Source organism: Mesitornis unicolor, unplaced genomic scaffold (genome assembly GCF_000695765.1).
Source record: "Mesitornis unicolor isolate BGI_N332 unplaced genomic scaffold, ASM69576v1 scaffold9429, whole genome shotgun sequence".
In the NCBI taxonomy this organism is placed as follows: domain Eukaryota; kingdom Metazoa; phylum Chordata; class Aves; order Mesitornithiformes; family Mesitornithidae; genus Mesitornis; species Mesitornis unicolor.
Window position 1 is genome coordinate 56,805 of NW_010206523.1, and position 19,068 is coordinate 75,872.

General features: G+C 43.9%; 1 protein-coding gene across 1 annotated transcript in view; it reads left to right on the top strand.

Annotated features, from left to right (window-relative positions):
* The window catches only part of FARP1 (FERM, RhoGEF (ARHGEF) and pleckstrin domain protein 1 (chondrocyte-derived)), a gene marked incomplete at its 3' end in the record, with an annotated part of 63,409 nt that extends 44,585 nt beyond the window's left edge, over positions 1–18,824 (top strand). The window contains exons 17-25 of the mRNA XM_010191790.1: positions 5,371–5,452; positions 8,053–8,290; positions 10,422–10,552; positions 12,945–13,013; positions 14,153–14,242; positions 15,226–15,308; positions 15,610–15,722; positions 16,207–16,370; positions 18,717–18,824. Coding sequence (XP_010190092.1) covers positions 5,371–5,452; positions 8,053–8,290; positions 10,422–10,552; positions 12,945–13,013; positions 14,153–14,242; positions 15,226–15,308; positions 15,610–15,722; positions 16,207–16,370; positions 18,717–18,824 — 1,078 coding nt within the window. The remainder of the gene's footprint in view (positions 1–5,370; positions 5,453–8,052; positions 8,291–10,421; positions 10,553–12,944; positions 13,014–14,152; positions 14,243–15,225; positions 15,309–15,609; positions 15,723–16,206; positions 16,371–18,716) is intronic.
* Positions 18,825–19,068: the final 244 nt, after the last annotated feature.

The following is a 19,068-nucleotide window of genomic DNA, read 5'->3' on the forward strand; positions in this document are numbered from 1 at the left end:
GCCAGTAATTCGAGTCCCAGTTCACAGGCACTGCTGAGGAAGGCTGCCACTCAGCTCCACCAGATGTGGCTGAGAAACGTGCGGCTGGTAATTTGCAAAAAAAGAGCTCTTAAATCTTAGCATATGAAAGGAGGAGACTCAATCGTGATTCATGGATGCCAGTTTGAAAACCTGTAATAAAAAGCACTCGGGGAGGTGTAGGAAGATGAGTTAAATGTTGGTGTATTAACCACTTTTGTTTGGGAAGTAGCACTTGTGGTCAGGAAGAACAGCCTCATGAACAGTTTATATAAACAAGGCAGCAATCCTTATCTGCCTTCGCAAATGCACGAGTGCCGAGATGCTGCTCAGCTGTTTCTGCATGCCTGATGTTGAGGACGGTTTTGAAAGTGTTTTCATCCTGCGTACAGAAATGAAGTAGTGTTTGTAGTGTAAAACTCAGGGTGGATTCCTCCGGCAAAGAGATTAAGAAGAGCTTGGTGCCACGGCGTTGGGTTTGCTTTTGAGAGGACAGTTTGCATTGCTGAGGTCCGTTTTGGGTACTTCTGGGGGTTAGAGCCATGCTACACCCAAATGAATATGAAATGATGAGAGAGAAGTAGTTCAACCAGGATCCAGCAGTGACACCCGGAGCCGCGTTACGTTCATCTCTGTGGCCCTCCTGGTGGGATGTGTCCAGGATCGCCTCTGAGGAGGTCCCATGGTAAGGTCTGAAATGTTGTGTTTTCAGTATATTTCCATGAGATGATGTTACTTGCTCTGAACTTACTGGTTAAAAGCATTACTGATGCATGTGTGCTGTGGTTTGGATTTCTCCCACAACAAGCATAGCCAGCCCAAAGCCTTTAAATGTGTGCACGCTCCCCAAAGGCTTGGTGTGACCCTGGGAAACTCTGATGGCTTCAGCAGTACATTTCTTATGCCCTAAGAAGTGTTCTGTGCATCACTTACTGCTGAGAGGACAGCTGCAGCGGTGGCTGCAATGGGCAGGGCACTGTAGTAGCAGGGTGTGAGTGAGGAAGAGGATGTTGTGCTTTTATCCACTCTTCTTTTCCAGTTACAAAATGTTCGCCGTATTTAAAAGGCAGTTGTAATGGGGAATGTTTAAGGTATTTCTTAGTATTAGAACTTTAGTTAATAATACTCTTGAAAAGTCACAAGTGTCTTAAGTGCTCAAAGACAAGCTGCAGCATCCAGGAGAGAGATGCTGTTCCTGAGCATGTAACAGAAGGTAAATATCAATTGCCTCAATTGATTTTCTTTTTTCTGCAATTGAAGGGCTTCAATCAAAGCTTTTTATGTTCAACTGAGGAAAAAAACCCTCTGTTGAGATATCTTTCTCTCCTCCTTTGCCTTCCTACCATGGCCATCAAATTTCTGTTCCTCCTACTGCCATTCCTGGATGGCTGCAGATGGGTATGGGCTGGCTTGAGGTCTCTTTCCATTCATTTTTCAGTGATGCATGCTGAGGAGTTTATGTAATCTGAAAATCCAACATAGCTGCTTGCGTAGTAGTCCCTGATAAGTCAAGCTGGTGCCCATTTGTAATGTATAGTTTTAGATACAAAATTTTATATGTAGTTTTAGTTTATAAGGTAGTGTCGGAGTGTCTTCTCAGGTACAAAAGTTGGCCTCCTCCTCTTTGCTTGCAATTTGTGTATGTTCATTACTGTAAAAAGGAAAGGACTATTTGGGGAAAAATAGGAAATGAGCTTATTATAGAGTCATATCTCCACTATTAACAAAATCACAGAACCTCCACTGTTCAGCGTGATTTTCAGTGGCTTTAGACCTCCCCACACAATGGCAGTGTGGGGAAACCAGCTCCTACGTCTTCAGTGGAGCTGGGGCTCATAAAGCAGCTCCTGATGAAAATTTGTAAGAACCTGGTCCCTGAGGCCTGTCCCGTGTCACTGGCAGATAGATACCATGTTCAAATGGTGAAAACAAGGAGTGAGAAGAACAATTTAGCCATCGATGCACAACAAATGAGCAGCTTCTTCCCCCTGCAGGAAGATGAGTGTTGTTATCCAAAACATACACTGCAGGGAGAGCTCTTTTCTCTGCTGCTGTGCTTTGGGCTGTGGAAGCAGTAAGGCACCAGCCAATGGGTCAGGTGTTTGGTTTTATTTTAATATTCTGTGTATTTGGTCACTCTTTTCTTTGTGTTTACTTGGGATTTGTGTATTGAGGAGCCATAGGAGAGGGCAGTGTAGCCTGAGGGTTACTGCAGAGTCCCCACAGAGCTGAGACGAGGTGAAGGATGGGGTTCAGGAGGCAAACGTGAAGCCATCGTGTTCCCCTGTGCCTGGCTTCAGCTTTCCTTGCCCCTCTGCTCCGCATCGCAGTGTGCCCACGTACACACCATCCCCAGTGGGAAAATCATCTCTGGCGTGAGAGGCAGCGTTTGCATGGAAATAGAGAGAGCCAAAGCAGAGAGAGTGACAAGGAGCAATGCCCAGCCATCACATTTCTGGATTTTATTTGTGTTTTATTTCTCCCAGCAGCACAGGTTATCTCTCTTGGCCTGGGCCGAGGGTTGTGGTATGATTCTGCTCTTCACTGTTCAGCCAGCAGCTGAAGAGAGGCTGTTGCATTTGGGGACCCCCCCTTCTCTCCCTCTTTGTCTCTCTGCCAAGATGCAGAGTAAGATTTGAAAGCCCTCAAACTGTTTAATAAAAACGCCTTGGGCCAGTCTGCCGCTAAAGCCGATGAAGAGGAATGTTCCTGGTGCTTTCGTGTGACCGATTTGATGAGATGCTGTGCAAGCAATCGGTGCTGGCTGTGCTGAAGAGGGCCAGGGGGTCAACTTTTAGGAAATAAGGACCTGTCAGGTGTTGAAGGAACAACCACAGTAAATATCAGCTGAAGTTCACAAAGCCAGTGGAAGCACTCACTGTGGCTTTGGTAGGCTTGGGGTCAGCCTTTGAGTAGCTAGCTAGTAGATAAGAAATTTGCAACACTTATTCCAGCCAACCTGTATTGTAGCCTTGAGATCAGAAAAGCAATTTCTATTTAGAAGTAGCAGTCTGTAGTGATGTACTTAATATTTGTCTTGGCAGTAAATCAGAAAGGTACCGAGCTGCTGAAGTCCATTAGGTTAAATCAAATGTAGAGGCATAAAAACAGATCCAGGCAACGCCAGAGAGTTAGGGAATAACACATAAAGCAAGAATTCTCCTAGAGATAATTAACCAAATACCGCGTCGTTACTGGCAGCAGCACGAATTCATCTGGCTTTGACGTTTCTGGGACTGCGTGCAGCAGCGCAGTGTGAGTGGTTTGGGACGGGACGTGCGTGGTGGAGGGAGACTTTCCCTTCCCTCCCGCCAGCGCGGTGCTGCTGCCTTGGGCTTCAGATGGCTGTGGGGTTCAGTCAGGGGTGCTTTGATATGCACTGAGGTGAGCTTTAGTGGCTGAGAGGTTTTATTTACAGCCTCTCAGAGGAAATCTCGGTGGGGAGAGCTGCTGGTGGATGAGACATGGGGAAAGGGAAAAGCAGGAGCAGCGTAAGGGGAGATGGCTTGACAGGCAGAGGCTTCCTGAAGAGAGAAATTGGGCTTTTATCTTCAGGTGATGTGGAGACTGTAGTCTTGTAACATCCTCTGCTGTTCCTGGCAATGCAGACCATTTCGTGGGCATGTTTTGACTATGGCAGTGTTCATATAACACTGTGCTTTTGCAAAACTGGCGATGCTAATTGAAGTTACCATTGACACTATCCAGCTTCCTAATCCTGTGTAACCTTTGGGCTCAGAAAAAGAACGTTAAAAATCTTGTTGAGAATTGTATTTTTCTTGCTTAAATAGGCATGTGAGTGCCTGGGAGACTTAACACAACAGGAAATAATTAAAGACAGCCTATGAAACTGGGTGTTGTTCCAACGAACGTGGAGCAATCCCTTGTTTATCAGCTGAGTCTCTTTGTCTGTTGAAGGTTAAAATAGGAGATGTTACTGTGTAGTATTCATCAGCTGTGCCTGCCGCACTTCCCAGTTAGAAAAGCATGCAGAGAGATTATCCATGAACATAACCTTGTTTAACTTTACAAAGTGTATGTCTGAATATGCATTTATTTGTGTGATAATATGGATTTTTAAAAAATTAAAAATCTATGTGTCTTAGCAGTGAAAGGATTCCTAACAACAGCTGCATCCTCTGTGGTTTGGCGAGAGTGGGACTTCTCTGGCTAAATTGCTGGTACTGAGGAATGGAGAGATTTACCACCTGGTTGTCCACTTACTCCTTCACTGCACACAGAATTTTCTTGAAAGTGTGAACATGGGTGCACATGGGTGAAAAGCAATATATCCATTTAGCGGTAGCACAACAGGTCCTGTTATCCTTGGGTTCACTTAGAGCTTGGTTGTATTTCTGTCCTCTTCCAAGGCAGTGCATGGCTTTGGGTGAATTGCAGTTGCTCGCACCAGAACTGGATCTGTCTCCCAAAACTCTGGTGTGGGAGCTGAACTGGATTTTAAACATTGAGGACAGCATGTGAAAAGCCATGGTGTGGGAAATTTGGATGCAGTGTTAGAATTTGGAAAGGGGAAGGGGACGGTGCTTCTCCCCACACCCCTCTAATGATTTTCTTTTGAAAATGTAACTTATTTGTAACAGGTCTGTGACAGTCGGGTTCTTATAGTCATGATTTTTCCTCCTGCGTTTTTTAAAAGATGTGTTTGGCTTCAGGCAGTGTGTGGCATCCCTGCCTGTCTCGCACATGGGTTTAGGAGGTGGAATATCTTTTTCATCGAGAGCTGGGTTTCTCCCCAGTGGAGCACCCACCCAAATGCAGCTGGCTGGGTGGGAGGGAGCGGTTTGCATTTTTAATACCAAAAGTGACACACTAAAAGAAATTTGCTGCCAAAATGTAATGCTTTTGAGTCAGACCCAGATGCTGGATGGATGTTTTAAATTCTGTTGCAGAAAGCAGAAAGCAGAAAGCTTTTCAGAAGAAGAACACCTGTGGGCCCTGTGCCAGCATGCAATCCTTATTTCCGAGCAGAATCGTCCTTCTGCTCTGAGCCCATGTCTTGTGATAGGATTTTGATGTCCTCCTTTTTTCTCAAGCCATTTCCAGCCTTCTCTGGTGCGTTTAAAAACGCCAGCAATTTTCTTTAAAGGCCTGACCCTCCTGTTAAGCGCCTGCCCTCTCTGTTGTTAGGAGTGAGAGCCAGGCTGGGCGAAGGGCTGCACCATACCCAGGATTTACACGTCCATCAGGAAGATTCCTCAAACACTCTTGGGCAAAGGAGCCCGGGGGTCAGGAGTGTAAAAGAAATGAGCTATTGAGCTCCTTTCTGTGCTTACAAGTGATTATGTGGTTTTATTGCGTGACTGAAGTGGGTGATATTTCTGTTGCTGACAGGGAAGGCCGCTCTAATGCTCACATTAAAGGAGATTACCAAAGAATCGGAGATGTTATGCTGAAGAACATTCAGAGTATGAAGGTAGGAATGATCCTAGAACTATTAAGCTTTGACACGGATTAACATTAGCGTGCTTTTCATTTTCGTATGATGTTGCCTCTTATGCTGGTTTTTGCCAATTGTAATCAAGGCTTATGCTAGAAAAGTTTCCTTTGATGAAGTAGCAAGCGTTCAGTGAGCCCTGAGAATTCAGAATTGCAAGCTGATTTTAAATCATCCAGCCACTCTCCAAATATAGGAACAGCGAACACAAAAGTTCAGGAACATTGCATTTCCAGTTCTTTTTCTTTCAAATAAGAAGGCAAAACATCAGAATTTGTGTGGCTGAAGAGACTCTTAAAATGCCAAATGTGCCTACTTGTGCATGCAAATATAAGTGGTAAGTTACTGCAGGAGTGTTCACCAAAACCTGGACATTGTTTTGATTTGGGAAACTTACATTTGTGCACTATGATAGAGAAAAGGTTTTTAAATAAATATGAATAATTGCCTTTGATCCCTTTAAAGCCAAAAGCAAAACTACATGTATGAAGTGTAAATCTAGGCGTAATGTTCAGTAGACTTTGCATCTGTTCTTAGTCTGTCCAGAGCAGTATTTTTGCTGCTCTGTGTTACTGAACAAAAAGCATGGAAGGCAGGCACGGAGCCTGTGAAAACCCCACGGACTTTTACAGTTCGGATGGATAACGCACAGCTCACCTCATTAATGTTGTACATCCAGGTCAGTGTGTGGCAAATCTGCACCTTTGGCATGTGGATCTCAAAGCGCTTTTGAAACTGTCCCATAAATCTTTCCTTGGTGGTGGCCACTTCAGCACCCTGCAGGCAGTAAATGGAGCAGCCTGGAGTCCTTGGCTGGAGGAAAGGGCGGTTTAATCTTTACAGCCCTCCTGAGACGCTGGTTAGTGCTAGGCTTATCTTTTGGAAGGACATGGGGATATGCAGAGAGGTTCAGTGATGTGCGAGTGCTTATACAGCAAACCAGAAAAGGGGAACGTAGAAATCTTGATTTGCAGCCCCCAACACAGACAGCTCTGTCACCAATAATGTGGCCTTACCCTCTCTGCAGTGGTACTTAGCAGGAACTGCTTTTTGTCCTTAAGACACACTTCAGAGACATTGGAAGGAGCACAGGGGTGCACCTTTTCGCAAACAATTTGTGGAGTCTCAGCTTCTGACAGCCTTTGCTTCAGCTCTTGGTACCTTCCAACATTAAATTGTCTGTCCTTCGCTGTCTGCAGGTCCTGTGGCACTGCTTCAATGGCAGCATACAGTCTTTGCTGTAACTTAGACCTGTCGGGGTGCCTTCACCTTCACCCTTTCCCACTAGATGATTTTGTTCCCTGTGCTTTGAGAACCACCACTGCTGATAAGCATGGATATGTAGAGGAAATAGGCAAAACCCAATTTGACTTAAAGAACTGCACAGGAAAGAATGAAGTTAGTTAAAACTCCGCATATTTATCATGAGACCTATTAAAAGGCCTGAAAACTGACACTCCTTATTTAATTATCAGAAAGAAGTTAAGAGCAAGTAATTAATGGGCAGCCTCTGTAGTAGTCCAGAGGGTCTGCTGCATCTTTGCTTGAGTTACAGGCTCGTAAAATGAATATGCAGTGTATGGAGAAAGTGGCTTGGCTGTAGGGAAGGTGTATTTCTAGTTAGGATATTGCAAATCACAGGAGAGGAGGAGTTGATTGGAGATGTGTCAAAAAGCAGGAGCTTTAAAATAAGCCAGACTGTCTCCTCAAGTCCACTCAACATAACGCATTCAATTTCATGTTGTTGCTGGTTAATATTCCACAAGGTACTGGGAGACTTCTGTCTGCTGCTCAGGGAAGCTCTGTGCATCCTGAGGAACCACTTTACCTTTTGCAAAACACAAATGAAGCCCCCGTGTTCAGAAAAATGCTGCGAAATTGTTTTAGGTGTGACTCATGAATGTCTGTGATACTGAGACCTTAATGAGATCACATATTTCATGCAAACCTCATTCACTTGCTGGTGCATAACTCCCCTGCTGCCAGTGGGATCATCTTAGAGACTGCACTAAGGAGAAGAGGACGTGATCCAAGGATGAAGAACTCTAAAATACCCATTTCTGTCAGAGAACTCCTCTATTTTCGTGTGTGTTTGGATTCCCAGGAGATGCAACTTCTCATTAATAATAGAGGAGCAGAAGGCAGAAGTCCAGTTACCTGCAGCCCAAAAGCACCAAAGGGAACTGGGGCAACCAAATCCCTTCATCCTCCTAGGAAACCCCGTTTTTCAGGGTTCGCACTGTCTAGCTCTCTGCCTGTTGCACCTATGCTTGCATGAGCTGTGTTCATGTCATCTCCTTGCCTTTGGATTTCTCCCTGATAAGAGGCTCAGTTTTGTTTACTCACGTACTCTTGTTTTACAGGGGATGCGGAGGGGGCGGCGGGGGGCGTACTTCAAACAAGTAACACCATCTCTTCTTTCCAAGTGAATATTAGAACATTGTGTTGTGGGGTGATTTTGCTTGCAAAATCCCAACTGCTGTGCAAGCTGGGTTTTTTATTGGAATATGTTTGGGCTGAGTCATGTCTCAGTGATTGCTAATGGCTCTGCCACATGCTCTTTTCTTTGTGCATGTAAGCAACTGACAATTCACCTGTGGAAGCACGATGAGATTTTAATGGAGCTGGAGAATGGGATCAAGAACTCACGCAAGCTGGAGACCTTTTGCAGGGATTTCGAGCTACAGAAAGTCTGCTACTTGCCTCTCAACACCTTCCTTCTCAGACCTTTACACAGGCTTATGCACTACAAGCAGATAATGGAGAGGCTTTGCAAACACTACCCACCGAGCCACGTAGACTTCAGGGATTCAAGAGGTAAGTAAGAGAATAGACACCAATTCCTGGAGGTGGGGAGTGGCATTCAAATCCATTAGAGGTGCATGGCTGGACAAAAAAAAACCAAAACCAACACCTGTTTTTTTAAGCCTACATTGAGAAAGGATTGAGTTGCAAAATCCAACACTCAGAAGACCAGAGATGGTAGGATTAAGGTTGCACTTGTGTACACATTATGCCACAGTCTGGACAAGAACCTGGAAATGAAATCTGCTGGGGTCATTAAACACACAGAAACGACGTGCAGTTCAGGAAGTCACTTGAACCAAAAACAGCTGGGAGGTTAGGAGGGAGCACCGGGAACACGCCATACGTGCTTGTCTTGTTCCTGGCTTTCCCTGGAGATCTGCTAGGAACACAGAATACTGGCCCAGGTGAACCCTTGGTCTGACCCAGTATGGCTTTTGTTACTGTGTCTCTACGTATTACTTGCCTTTTTCCAGACGCGGTTTGCTCTATTACCATTTCCATGACTTGTTTCAGTAGCTCAAATCTGCCAGTGTGGGTTTTTTTTCCCAAATGCGATGAAATTTTCCTCCTGTAGTCTGAACTAACTGCCTGCTCTTTGGTTTTGATGTTTTGTTTTCCTCCTTTCTTACCCCCATCCCCCACCCCTGTTGCAAGCTCTCTACATTTAAAGATAACGGTGTTACCTGTAGGGTTGGAAGGACTTGGGCAGGAAGCAATGCCCAGCACAGCTGCTGAGGTAGCTGGCCAAGTCCCCTTAGATGCCACACAGTGAGGCCCACAGCAGACAACACACAAAATGCAGAGGTAACTTGACCTGTAGCAATAGGAAATGCCACGGGGGTCTGTGGCCCTGAAGTGCTGCGTGACACAGGTGTTTGCCCGAATGTAGCTACTGCCTGAATGATCTCAAGGAATGCAGTGAGCAGTGTCTTCATCTCCTTTAGGCAAGGCGAGATGATGAGGATGATGTGTCTGTTCCTACCTCCCCAGAGAATGCAGCAGCCTTTAGGGTTTGATTCCTGCTCTGCTTTTGAAATGGATACCAACACAGCATTTAGGGGTGAAAATAAGAGAGCATGAGAAGGGCAGTGTGACTCTGGGACTTGCAGATTTTTGTTACAGATCAGAGTGTAAAAGAAGCAAAAACCGTGGGAGACGTAGATGTGAATCTCAACAGAGAGCACTGGTCTCCCAGGAACAGGTGGATGAACTGCACACTGAGCAGTGGTGTAAGAAGGGAAAACCACTGTTACTGTTTCCTTGACTGTATTTTTTAACACAAATGGCTGTAACTGCTCTTCTAGTACTGAAGTCAGTCAGTGTGTCTGGCCCATTCAGAGACTGCCTATCAGTTCAGGTCTATCAAGGTTGGTCCTCACATACCTGAGGGCACAGGGAGCCAGTCCACGAGCAGGTCCCCCAACAAAGATTAAGTGGTGGAGTGATTTTCAGCTTAGTTCCCTGAGTTGACTTACTATGTTGTTGCACAGCTAAAAAGCAAGGCGTGGGAAGCAGATTTTGGCTTCTGCTGCTGCAGAGTGGGACTTTGTAGTGGCTGCTTTCTCTTGTGCTGCACCTGATCCTTCTTCACACAGCAAAAATCCCCTTCAACAGTGGAGATTTTCCTTAGCAAAACCACTCCCAGGTGTTAGGTCATTCGTTGTTGGGTGTCTCTTTGGAGAGAATGAAGTAAAGCTGTTATGAGGCTCAGCTGTGAGCAGCCCTTTTAGTTGTCCTCATTGCTGGCCGAGGACAGACCCCAGGATTACTGTGTTTACCTTGTGAAATAATAACATAAATGACACCACAATTTCCTGGTGTTTTCAAATATGGACCTGACCCAGTGTGCTGCAGGCAGGGGGAAAATGTATTTTTTTTGTTCAAGCATAGAGAAGACCCCTCAATGAACTGGAAAGGTAGGAAATGAAGTTCTTTAGGAGAACCCATTCATTGGTGCTGTGAATTGACTCGAATATTCCTGTGAAGTTCCTGTGGCTAAAACAGAGCAAACTTTTAGTTGAGGAAATAGATGTCTCTTCATGACAACACTCCACTCTCTCCTCTCCACTCCATAAGCCATCTTTCTTTTTGAACATCCTTGGAAGTTTTTAATAAGCATTTTATGGTTTTGTCCATCTAGCTGCTTTGGCTGAGATTTCTGAAATGGTGGCTCAGCTCCATGGCAACATGATAAAGATGGAGAACTTCCAGAAGCTGCATGAACTCAGGAAGGACTTGATAGGCACAGACAATCTGGTGATACCAGGAAGGGTAAGTACCAGAGCTGTGATCGAGGTCTGATGCCATTTCAAAGCAACAGGTATGTTTTAGAAACCTGTTTCTTAGGCGCGGCTGTGAAATTGCCTTTCCTCATATGAACCATTTTCTCTCACCAAAACCTATCAAATGTAAACATAATAATACCGTAGAAAACAGCAGCCTTTCAAGTGGGAAGAGGCAATCATCTTTATTACCTTTTTACTGATTTTATTAGGTTTATCTTGTGTATAGGTTTGGATGGTTGTAGGCAATTCCAAACAGGTGGCAGAAATGTAATATTTATCACAGTGTTCTAAGCTTGAGCAGGTGCTCCTTTCCTCATTTCTTGCTGCTCTTGATTTTTCTTTTTTCAACCTGCGATGCTGGAGCACAGCAGATTAAAGGAGCATAAGACGTGAGTGCTGGAGGACCTTCAGCCCTTTCACCATGCCTGGCTTTGAAACTCATGGCCCTGGGGACGAGCAGTCTCTTCAGTTCACATGTAACATTAGGCAATAATTTTTGAGACAGTGCTGCCTTAAGCAAACACTTTTAATTGCGTTACAAAAATACCAACATCTCTTTCTTAGGTGTCATGCTTTTTTAAAAAGAGACTTATTTCAGAATAAACGAGCCTCAACGTAGTATTTGTAGCTTTTTTTCTACTTTTCTAGGCGCATGTATCTGTGCGTGCAGTCTTGAGAGCTGGCTGTTGCTGAAGTGATTTCTTCCCCACTCCCTGGCCTTTGTATGTAATACACCAAACCAGTACTTCTGGCAACCGAAGTGCCAGGAAAAAATGCATTGCCAGACTGTTCTTGCCCCTTATGTGTTTCTGGGCTACAGCTTGGAAAGAAATACGAGTTTTGCATTGAACTGCAAACACGGCAGCGCTTGAACTTGCCCCACAGCCTGGGGGCCATGTCTGTGTCTGCTGCCACAGTGGGGTCATGCTGAGCCCTCGAGGGTCTACTTCATTTAAGGATTCAGACATTTCGAGAAAGGGGTTGGAAGTCAATGTGCCACTGGGAAGGCAGCACCGAGCATGGGTATTTCTCCATTTGTGGCTGTTCCCTGCCTCCCAAGCAGCTGCCACGGCTCCTTCTAGTGATCCACAGACTGTCCATGTCCTTGGCAAGCCCCTCGGGACATTTCACAGCCCGTGCATCTCACTATCACATGAAATTAAATGCTATCATTGGTTGTTCCTGCTACCCTATGCTATTTAAAGGCAGAGCAGTCTTCCTCTCTCAGGAAGTCCAAGAAAAAAGCAGATGGGGTCAGAGATTTTTGCCAAGGCCAAAAGCATTGACCACCACACTCTGGCCCATGCCCAAGGTGTTGCTGCTTCTAGCCCTTTGGCCACTCTTCTGGCCCAGCGGCTGAAGTCCCTGCCCCAGCCCTGCACTGGCACGACGGTGCCTGAATTCCACACCTCTCTGGTGGCCAGCAACAGTTTCAGGTGGCCTCTCTGGGAGCGTGAGCTGACCACCATATAGGGATAACCACCTCTAGCCAATTTTTCCACTCCTGCACAATGCAGGTAGGGGGACCAGACACAGCACAGCAACCCTAAAGCGACCAGAGTCTCTCTCTGAACAGATTAATCTTCGAAAGCCAGTTTATTGCTAAGCTGCAGGTGATTCTGATGCTTTATATGCCTCTTACATGCCCAGTTATGAGTAGAATGACCTTCGAAAGACTGTCATAAATAAATACAAACCTCTGGGCAGAAACTGATGTTTTCATGGGTTTCAGATAAGTGAAAGAGTGAGTTAGGGTGTAGTTCACAGTAAGGCCGGGAAATCCAGCATTTTGAAAGTTTCAGATGTGCTACTTTTCCTCTAATTCCATCCCTAAACATTCTTAAGCCGTTTGATCTGAGGTAATGTACTGTGTTGTATGCTATGGATGGCGCTGGGATAACTCACCCTGCCAGACAAACGTCCCTCTTTGGCTGCTGCCGATGGTGCTGTTGGTTTGTGTAGCTGAGTGTGCGTCTCCATGAAGAGCTACGTATGCCTTATGCGCAACAGAAGCTTACCAGTGGCTGACCAGTAGCAGACAGGCCAATTCTTCATTAGTTTTTACATCATTTGTGACATGAAAAATACACATACAAAGCCAGTGAAAGAGGGAGCCATCTACAGGAATCGGTGCTACGTAGAGAAAGTTTTGCTTAGCTGAGTTTTCATAAAATGAATGAAAGACTTATGAGTTTATCCTAAAGATGGTTACAAATGGAAATAAATAATATCTTTAACATATTCAATAAAGAAAATAAAAAGTCTTGGTGACTGATAGCCAGGTCAGTCCTATGGCCAAGCAGCCATTTTTAGTTTAGCGTAATAAATTATCATCATTTTTGCAGAAGATTCATTTGTTTTGTATTTCTTTCCCACAGGAGTTCATTAGACTGGGCAGTCTCAGTAAGTTGTCTGGAAAAGGTTTGCAGCAGCGGATGTTCTTCCTGGTAAGCAAGAAGACAGTTGTTCTTTTTAATACAATTAAATGTAACTATAAGCAACTATTAGGCAAACTATTAGACGTGAATTGGGAATTACAGTGAGTATTTTTGAACAGTCTTATTTAAGTTAACATTGTACGTCACCTCTGCAGCTGGTTGTTTACAACTTTTGTTTCTGTCCAAACCCAGTGTGCTCTTTGTAACTGTTTCTCACAAAGACAAAACTTACTTATTTTTATATGACACTGCGAATATAACGATGAAATAATATCTCTCATCAACATTGTGTTAAATAAAGGCAGAGTCACTTTAAAATGAAGAGTGTCGCCAGAATACACGTGTGATCATTGGCAAAATTCAATCCCCCTCTAGTGGCTGATGCACGTAGCTTCCTCAGTCATTGCTATCGGCTTGCAGATGTTCTTGCGAGAGCTGTGTGTCACACCACAGAGTATCATTTTCTTGATGCAGCTCTCTGGTTGAGGAAAAACATCCTTTCACCCAGATGGCACAGGGAAAATATGCTATTTGGATTCAGGCCCTCAACAAAATGCAGGCAGTCATTTGACTTGCTTTGGGCAACTCTACAAGTGGAGATGATGTTTGATTTCTTCACCTTGATGTTTCTAACCTAAAGCCACCTAAACCAGGTCTCCCAGCTCCTTTCTGAGTGTGGGGAGTAATAGACAGCCACTTACTTCCTAAGAGTTAAGTGGGACACACCTCTTTCAGGTGTGCTTGCTGATCTCTCCACGCAAATCAAAAGAAAATATTGGTGAAATACACTTATTTTCCACAGCTTCAAAGTGTGAAATGCATTCCTTGGTTTCACTGCTATTGGGGCTTGTTAGTTCTGACCCAGAGATCATAAAGGGGATATTAGAAGGCACTAGAAGATAGCCAGTGGAAAATTGTGGGAATGTAAGTGCCTGAGACTAGCTGGGAAGGCAGGTAGGGAAAATAACAGGTGCTCATACTATGCACTGGGATATTGTGGAAGCCAGTATTTTGGATTCATGCACTAGAACTGCCATATAAATAATCAGCCAGCACTGGCCAGCTTTCCCATATTTACCATTCTGGTTTTTTTTCCTACGTACATACACACCACCATCGTTCTGATAGTGCTTGTTCTTGCTTTTTAGTTCAACGATATCTTGTTGTACACAAGTAGAGGCCTGACAGCGTCCAATCAGTTTAAAGTCCACGGGCATCTTCCGCTGTACGGCATGACAGTAAGTACGAGGAGAACTTGTAAGGGATTTGTGCTTAAATGCTTCAACACAAAAGTGGAAAAAAAGAGGCATTTTGGGGCACAGCTTCCCCATAAAGCAAACTTCTCATTAGAAGTGTTCTTTATTTTTTTTAAACCGTAAATGTAACCATGATTCTTACAAGCAGTTCATCACCAATTGCTTATAGGTGTTCATCACCATTGTACAAGGCAAGTAATGGGTAGTGACAATCTCAGGTCTATTAAAAAACCCCACAACATTTCCTGATGTTTTCAGCTCTGTATCTTGAAGCCAGAGCAGTGGGAAACTGGTGGCAATGTGTCAGTCATAGCTGTTGTTGCTGTTCATCTGGAAAACAGCCAATTCGTGCCAGTAACACCTAATTGCCTCTTCTTATATGATTTCAAAAATATTTTTGCTAGTTTCAAACACTTTCAGTCCCCCCATTATTTTGATTTGAACTTCTCATGGGTTTGTATGTATCCCGTACGGGTTTTCTGAGAACTGAGTTGAGTAATCACTACCACAGTAACTGAATTTCTCTGAACACCTGTGGGGCTTCAAGTTTTATCTGGCATTTCTAGGAATCTACGCAGTTATTGATGTCCATTTGGCGTGGACTTGTTCACAACAACAGAACTGTGTTACGCTGCAGTGTCCAGAGCACTCCCAGCCTTTAACATGCCCTTTGGTATGATAAATCGCTCTTCTGATAAGAATACCATTATTTTATTATTTTACTCTTTTTTTGACACAAAGCAGACAAAGGCGTGCTTTTGGTTTAAGAGATTATCATAAACTTGTTGCTTTTGCAGCTTGCAGCCCACCTTTTTTTTTTCTCAATGCCTAGCTCGAAATGTTGTTTGTGAACATTTCTCTTAGTTTTCTTTTCCCCCGTGGTAGCAGCTTGCTCAGTTCACTGTTTCACCTCAGGAAATGCGTATTTCTTGCAATCTGACTGTATTTGGGCTTTTATCCTTCAGATAGAAGAAAGTGAAGAGGAATGGGGGGTTCCTCATTGTCTGACGCTACGAGGTCAACACCAGTCCATCGTTGTTGCTGCAAGGTAATTCAGGGGAGACAACAGACACCTGTAAACTGTATTTCTCTGCAGCTCTCACAGTGGGACAGATAGAAAAGCAGAGGGGCAACATTTTGTTTTAATTTGCTCCTTAAAAAAACCCAAAAAATGATGAAAGGGACAAAATAGAGTGGCAAAAATAACTCCTAAGGTATTAGGAAAAAAACCCTAGCATCTCATGTCTGTATTTATTTATTTAAATGAGAAGTAAGCTCAGCTTGTGACAGTTTCTTAGAGTGCTTTCAGCCTGTATGGAAGTGAATAAACCCTGAATTTTCATTGTTAGTACCCGTGCTGAAATGGACAAGTGGACCGAGGACATTCAGATGGCCATAGACCTGGCAGAGAAAAGCAGTGGCCCTGCCCCTGAGTTACTGGCCAGCAGCCCACCTGACAACAGTAAGTAAATGCTGGAGAGGAGGTTTTACTCACTTTTGGCAGTGTGATTGGTGATTGCCTCTAAGCAAAGTGGTGAAAAATCCTGGCCACAGGTCAAACTGATACATTTGAAGTTGATTTATAGATACATATATATATTTATATATGTGCCATTTTAATGTTCTTGTTGATGTTAGCAGAAAGTTTTACTGAATAGAGAAGTGACTTAAGCGTAATGGTTCCAGGAAATATTAAACAAGACTTGGGCAGTGCTGTCCTTGGAAGGTATTAAAAGCACCAGCAAAGCACGGTAGTTAGTCTTTGGTTCTAACACTTGCAGAAACACATTTAAAAAAATAAAAGTCTACTTAACAACTGCACAAAATTATTTCTAAAAGTGTGTTTTAGTTCACAGTATGGTGGACAGAATTGATTTGTTTAATTTTTCCAATTATATATGTTGTTGCATAGAGGAAGAAAGATGCTTTTTCCCTGCATTTCATAGAGTCTCCTGATGAAACTACTGTAGACCAGGAATCTGAGGACGACCTCAGTGCATCCCGCACCTCACTCGAACGTCAGTCACCACACCGTGGCAACACTACGGTGCACGTCTGCTGGCACAGAAATACCAGTGTTTCAATGGTCGACTTTAGTATTGCTGTGGAGGTATCTGCCTCAGAACGATCTCAACTGCAGCTCCCGACTCGCTCTTGCATGACAATTTCCTTTTTGCTCCTCCTTCATAAGTGCCCTATTCCCTTCTCTCCTTCTGGGGAAGCTCCAGGCGCACCGATTTACTAAACTGACTCCAAACGGTGGCATAAACCATCAGCCAAGAAACACAGATCCTCTCCATTTGTGCATTTTTAAAAAATCAGTCAGAGCAGTAATTTTAGAAGTAATTTTAGAAGTAACTATCCAAAAAAATGCTGATGCCCTCTAAAATTGAAAGCAGGTCAAACCGTCTTAATGCTTGCAGTTACAGAGGCATTAAGTCATTGCCCGAGCGGAAAGGATATTGTCTTTAGCTGCTGCAGCCAGAGTTTTAATTCTGTGTATTACTAACGTACTTTCTTTACCTAGCCATCTTTTCTGGAACCTTGTCTCATTGCTCAGTCTCATCTGCTTTTTCTTTATTTGCGTTTTCCACCTCAAAATAAAAATCCTTCCCCCCTGCCCCAAATCACAGCTAAGCCAATTTGAGATGCATTTGTTAATGCTGTTCTCAACAGACGAGATGCAGACATTGACTTTTCAAAGATTAAAATGAAAGACTCCTGGTGCAGCGTAGGGCTTAGGATGAGGTGGTAACCCAAGAGAGGCTCCAGGGAGCTTAAAGAAAATGGTAAAAGGAATCTTAAAGCTGAGTCGAGTTACACTCACGAGGCAGCCCATCAGGCCATGGTTGCCCTAGAGAAGATGCAGAACATAGAGGGGCAAGGACATAGTTTGTGTAACTGCCTCTGTTTTTAAACAGTGAGGTGAGTTGGTTGCTGAAAATTATTCTGTGTGAGAAAACACCGTAAATCCATGCGGGTGGATTTCCTGCTCTTTATACCCTTAAATCCTGCAAGGGAAGAATAGTGCAGCACAGCGCAAGGTCTCGTAATTTTCCCTAAAGCAGAGGGCTTATTGGCAGCAGGTGTAAAACTTAAACCAGTTCTAATTCTAACAATTAAAACATGTAGTCAGGCAAACCTTCTGGTCTGAGATTGCTTATTTTTGTTCCTCCCCGTGCCTCAATTGAATGCAAACAAAGCAGCGAAGACCAAGCACGCCCTGGAGACATCTGTTGTTCTGTGAAAACATCTCCAGCTCCACTGCTGTTCCATGCGTGGCAGGTTACGCTCATGCTCACCTCATCCTGTCGGTGGCTCTCACGTCAGCATTATCGTTTATTTTCTTTGTGTCTCTCCCTCCTTTCTGTCTCTCTCGTGGTAGAAGATCCTCTCTCTGTCAGTGACTGTACTTCCCTACCTGCTGGACTGATCAGTGATCAGCGGCCTGTTTCCATTTCATATGTCTGCTGGTACCGAATGCAAAGCCTGTCCTTTTATGATATCCTCCAGAGTAATGAGGTAACAGAAAATTAAGGACTACACCTGTAACCTAGGGCAAGGAGGCAGCAGTCCAGATAGCAGAGAATGGGATGATTTCAAGCAAAGCCTTTAATGTAGATCCAAGAGTGGTGAAGACAGAGCATTTTCAATAATGTTTCATTTGTAGTAAATACAGCAGGACCACCAGGCTTTGACTGTTAAGCTTTACAGATTAAGTGATTACCTTCTGCATTATATCATGAGAATGCTGTAAACAGCTGTTTTGGTCTAAGTGAGGGCCCTTACAGTCAATAAGGAATGGAAAGTAATTAATAATTTACTGAGAACTCTCCTTCCTTTGCAAGGCACAACGATGCTGGACTTTACATTTTCACTCTGTGAAAAGCAGTTTTTCAGAGTTCAGGCAGACATGAAGTACTTGCTTGGTTATAGCTTCCTCCTCCTTTTTGTTAAAATATCCGAAATCCAGCTGAGAATAATGTTAACAGTCCTTGCTTTTGAAATCTTTGAAAAGTTACCATATGAACTCACTGGGTACTGAGAGTTCAATCCCTATCTGCAATTCTAAAGTGTGTCATGATTTCCCTTCACATCACAAATTCATGTCAGACTTTCTGTTTCCATTATTCTATTTAAGTATCATTTGACAAGAGCAAAGACAGACTAGGCTAACGAGACTGATGGTTTGTAATACATTAGTGAAAGACACCTCAATTGAGAAAAAAAAACAAGTGTAGAACCTTGAAGTTTTTGGAACAAAAAAAATGTGTTACTTTAAGTAGAAAACTTGGTAGTAGAAAAATGCAGAAGAAAAATATATCCATTCAACCAAAACATCTTCACATACAACAGGGTCACATACAACCAGATAATAGCAGATCATTTTTCTTAATGATAATTAAACTGCAGGTACCTTTCACTGCTTGATTGGGCAACTTTTGGTCTGTTTCAGAACCAGCTGTCTGGAAATCTCCTCCGAAAGTTCAAAAACAGCAACGGGTGGCAGAAGCTTTGGGTGGTGTTCACCAACTTCTGTATGTTCTTCTACAAATCGCACCAGGTAACAGACTGCATGGGGGTGTGTGGCTGGAAAGGACCCTTTGGGTTTTTCAAAGCAATAGCAGAGGAAAAAGAGACATCAGTCACAGATGCTGCAGGTGCAAGAAGCAGCTGCACTGGTCACAGCTCCACAGCCTTTACTGGGGCTGGGCCGCAGAGCAGAGCCCGCTCTCAGTCTGCTCCCTTGGCAATTGAAGAACCGGGCTCATGTCCTGAAACTGAGGAAGTGTGGACTGGATGAACGG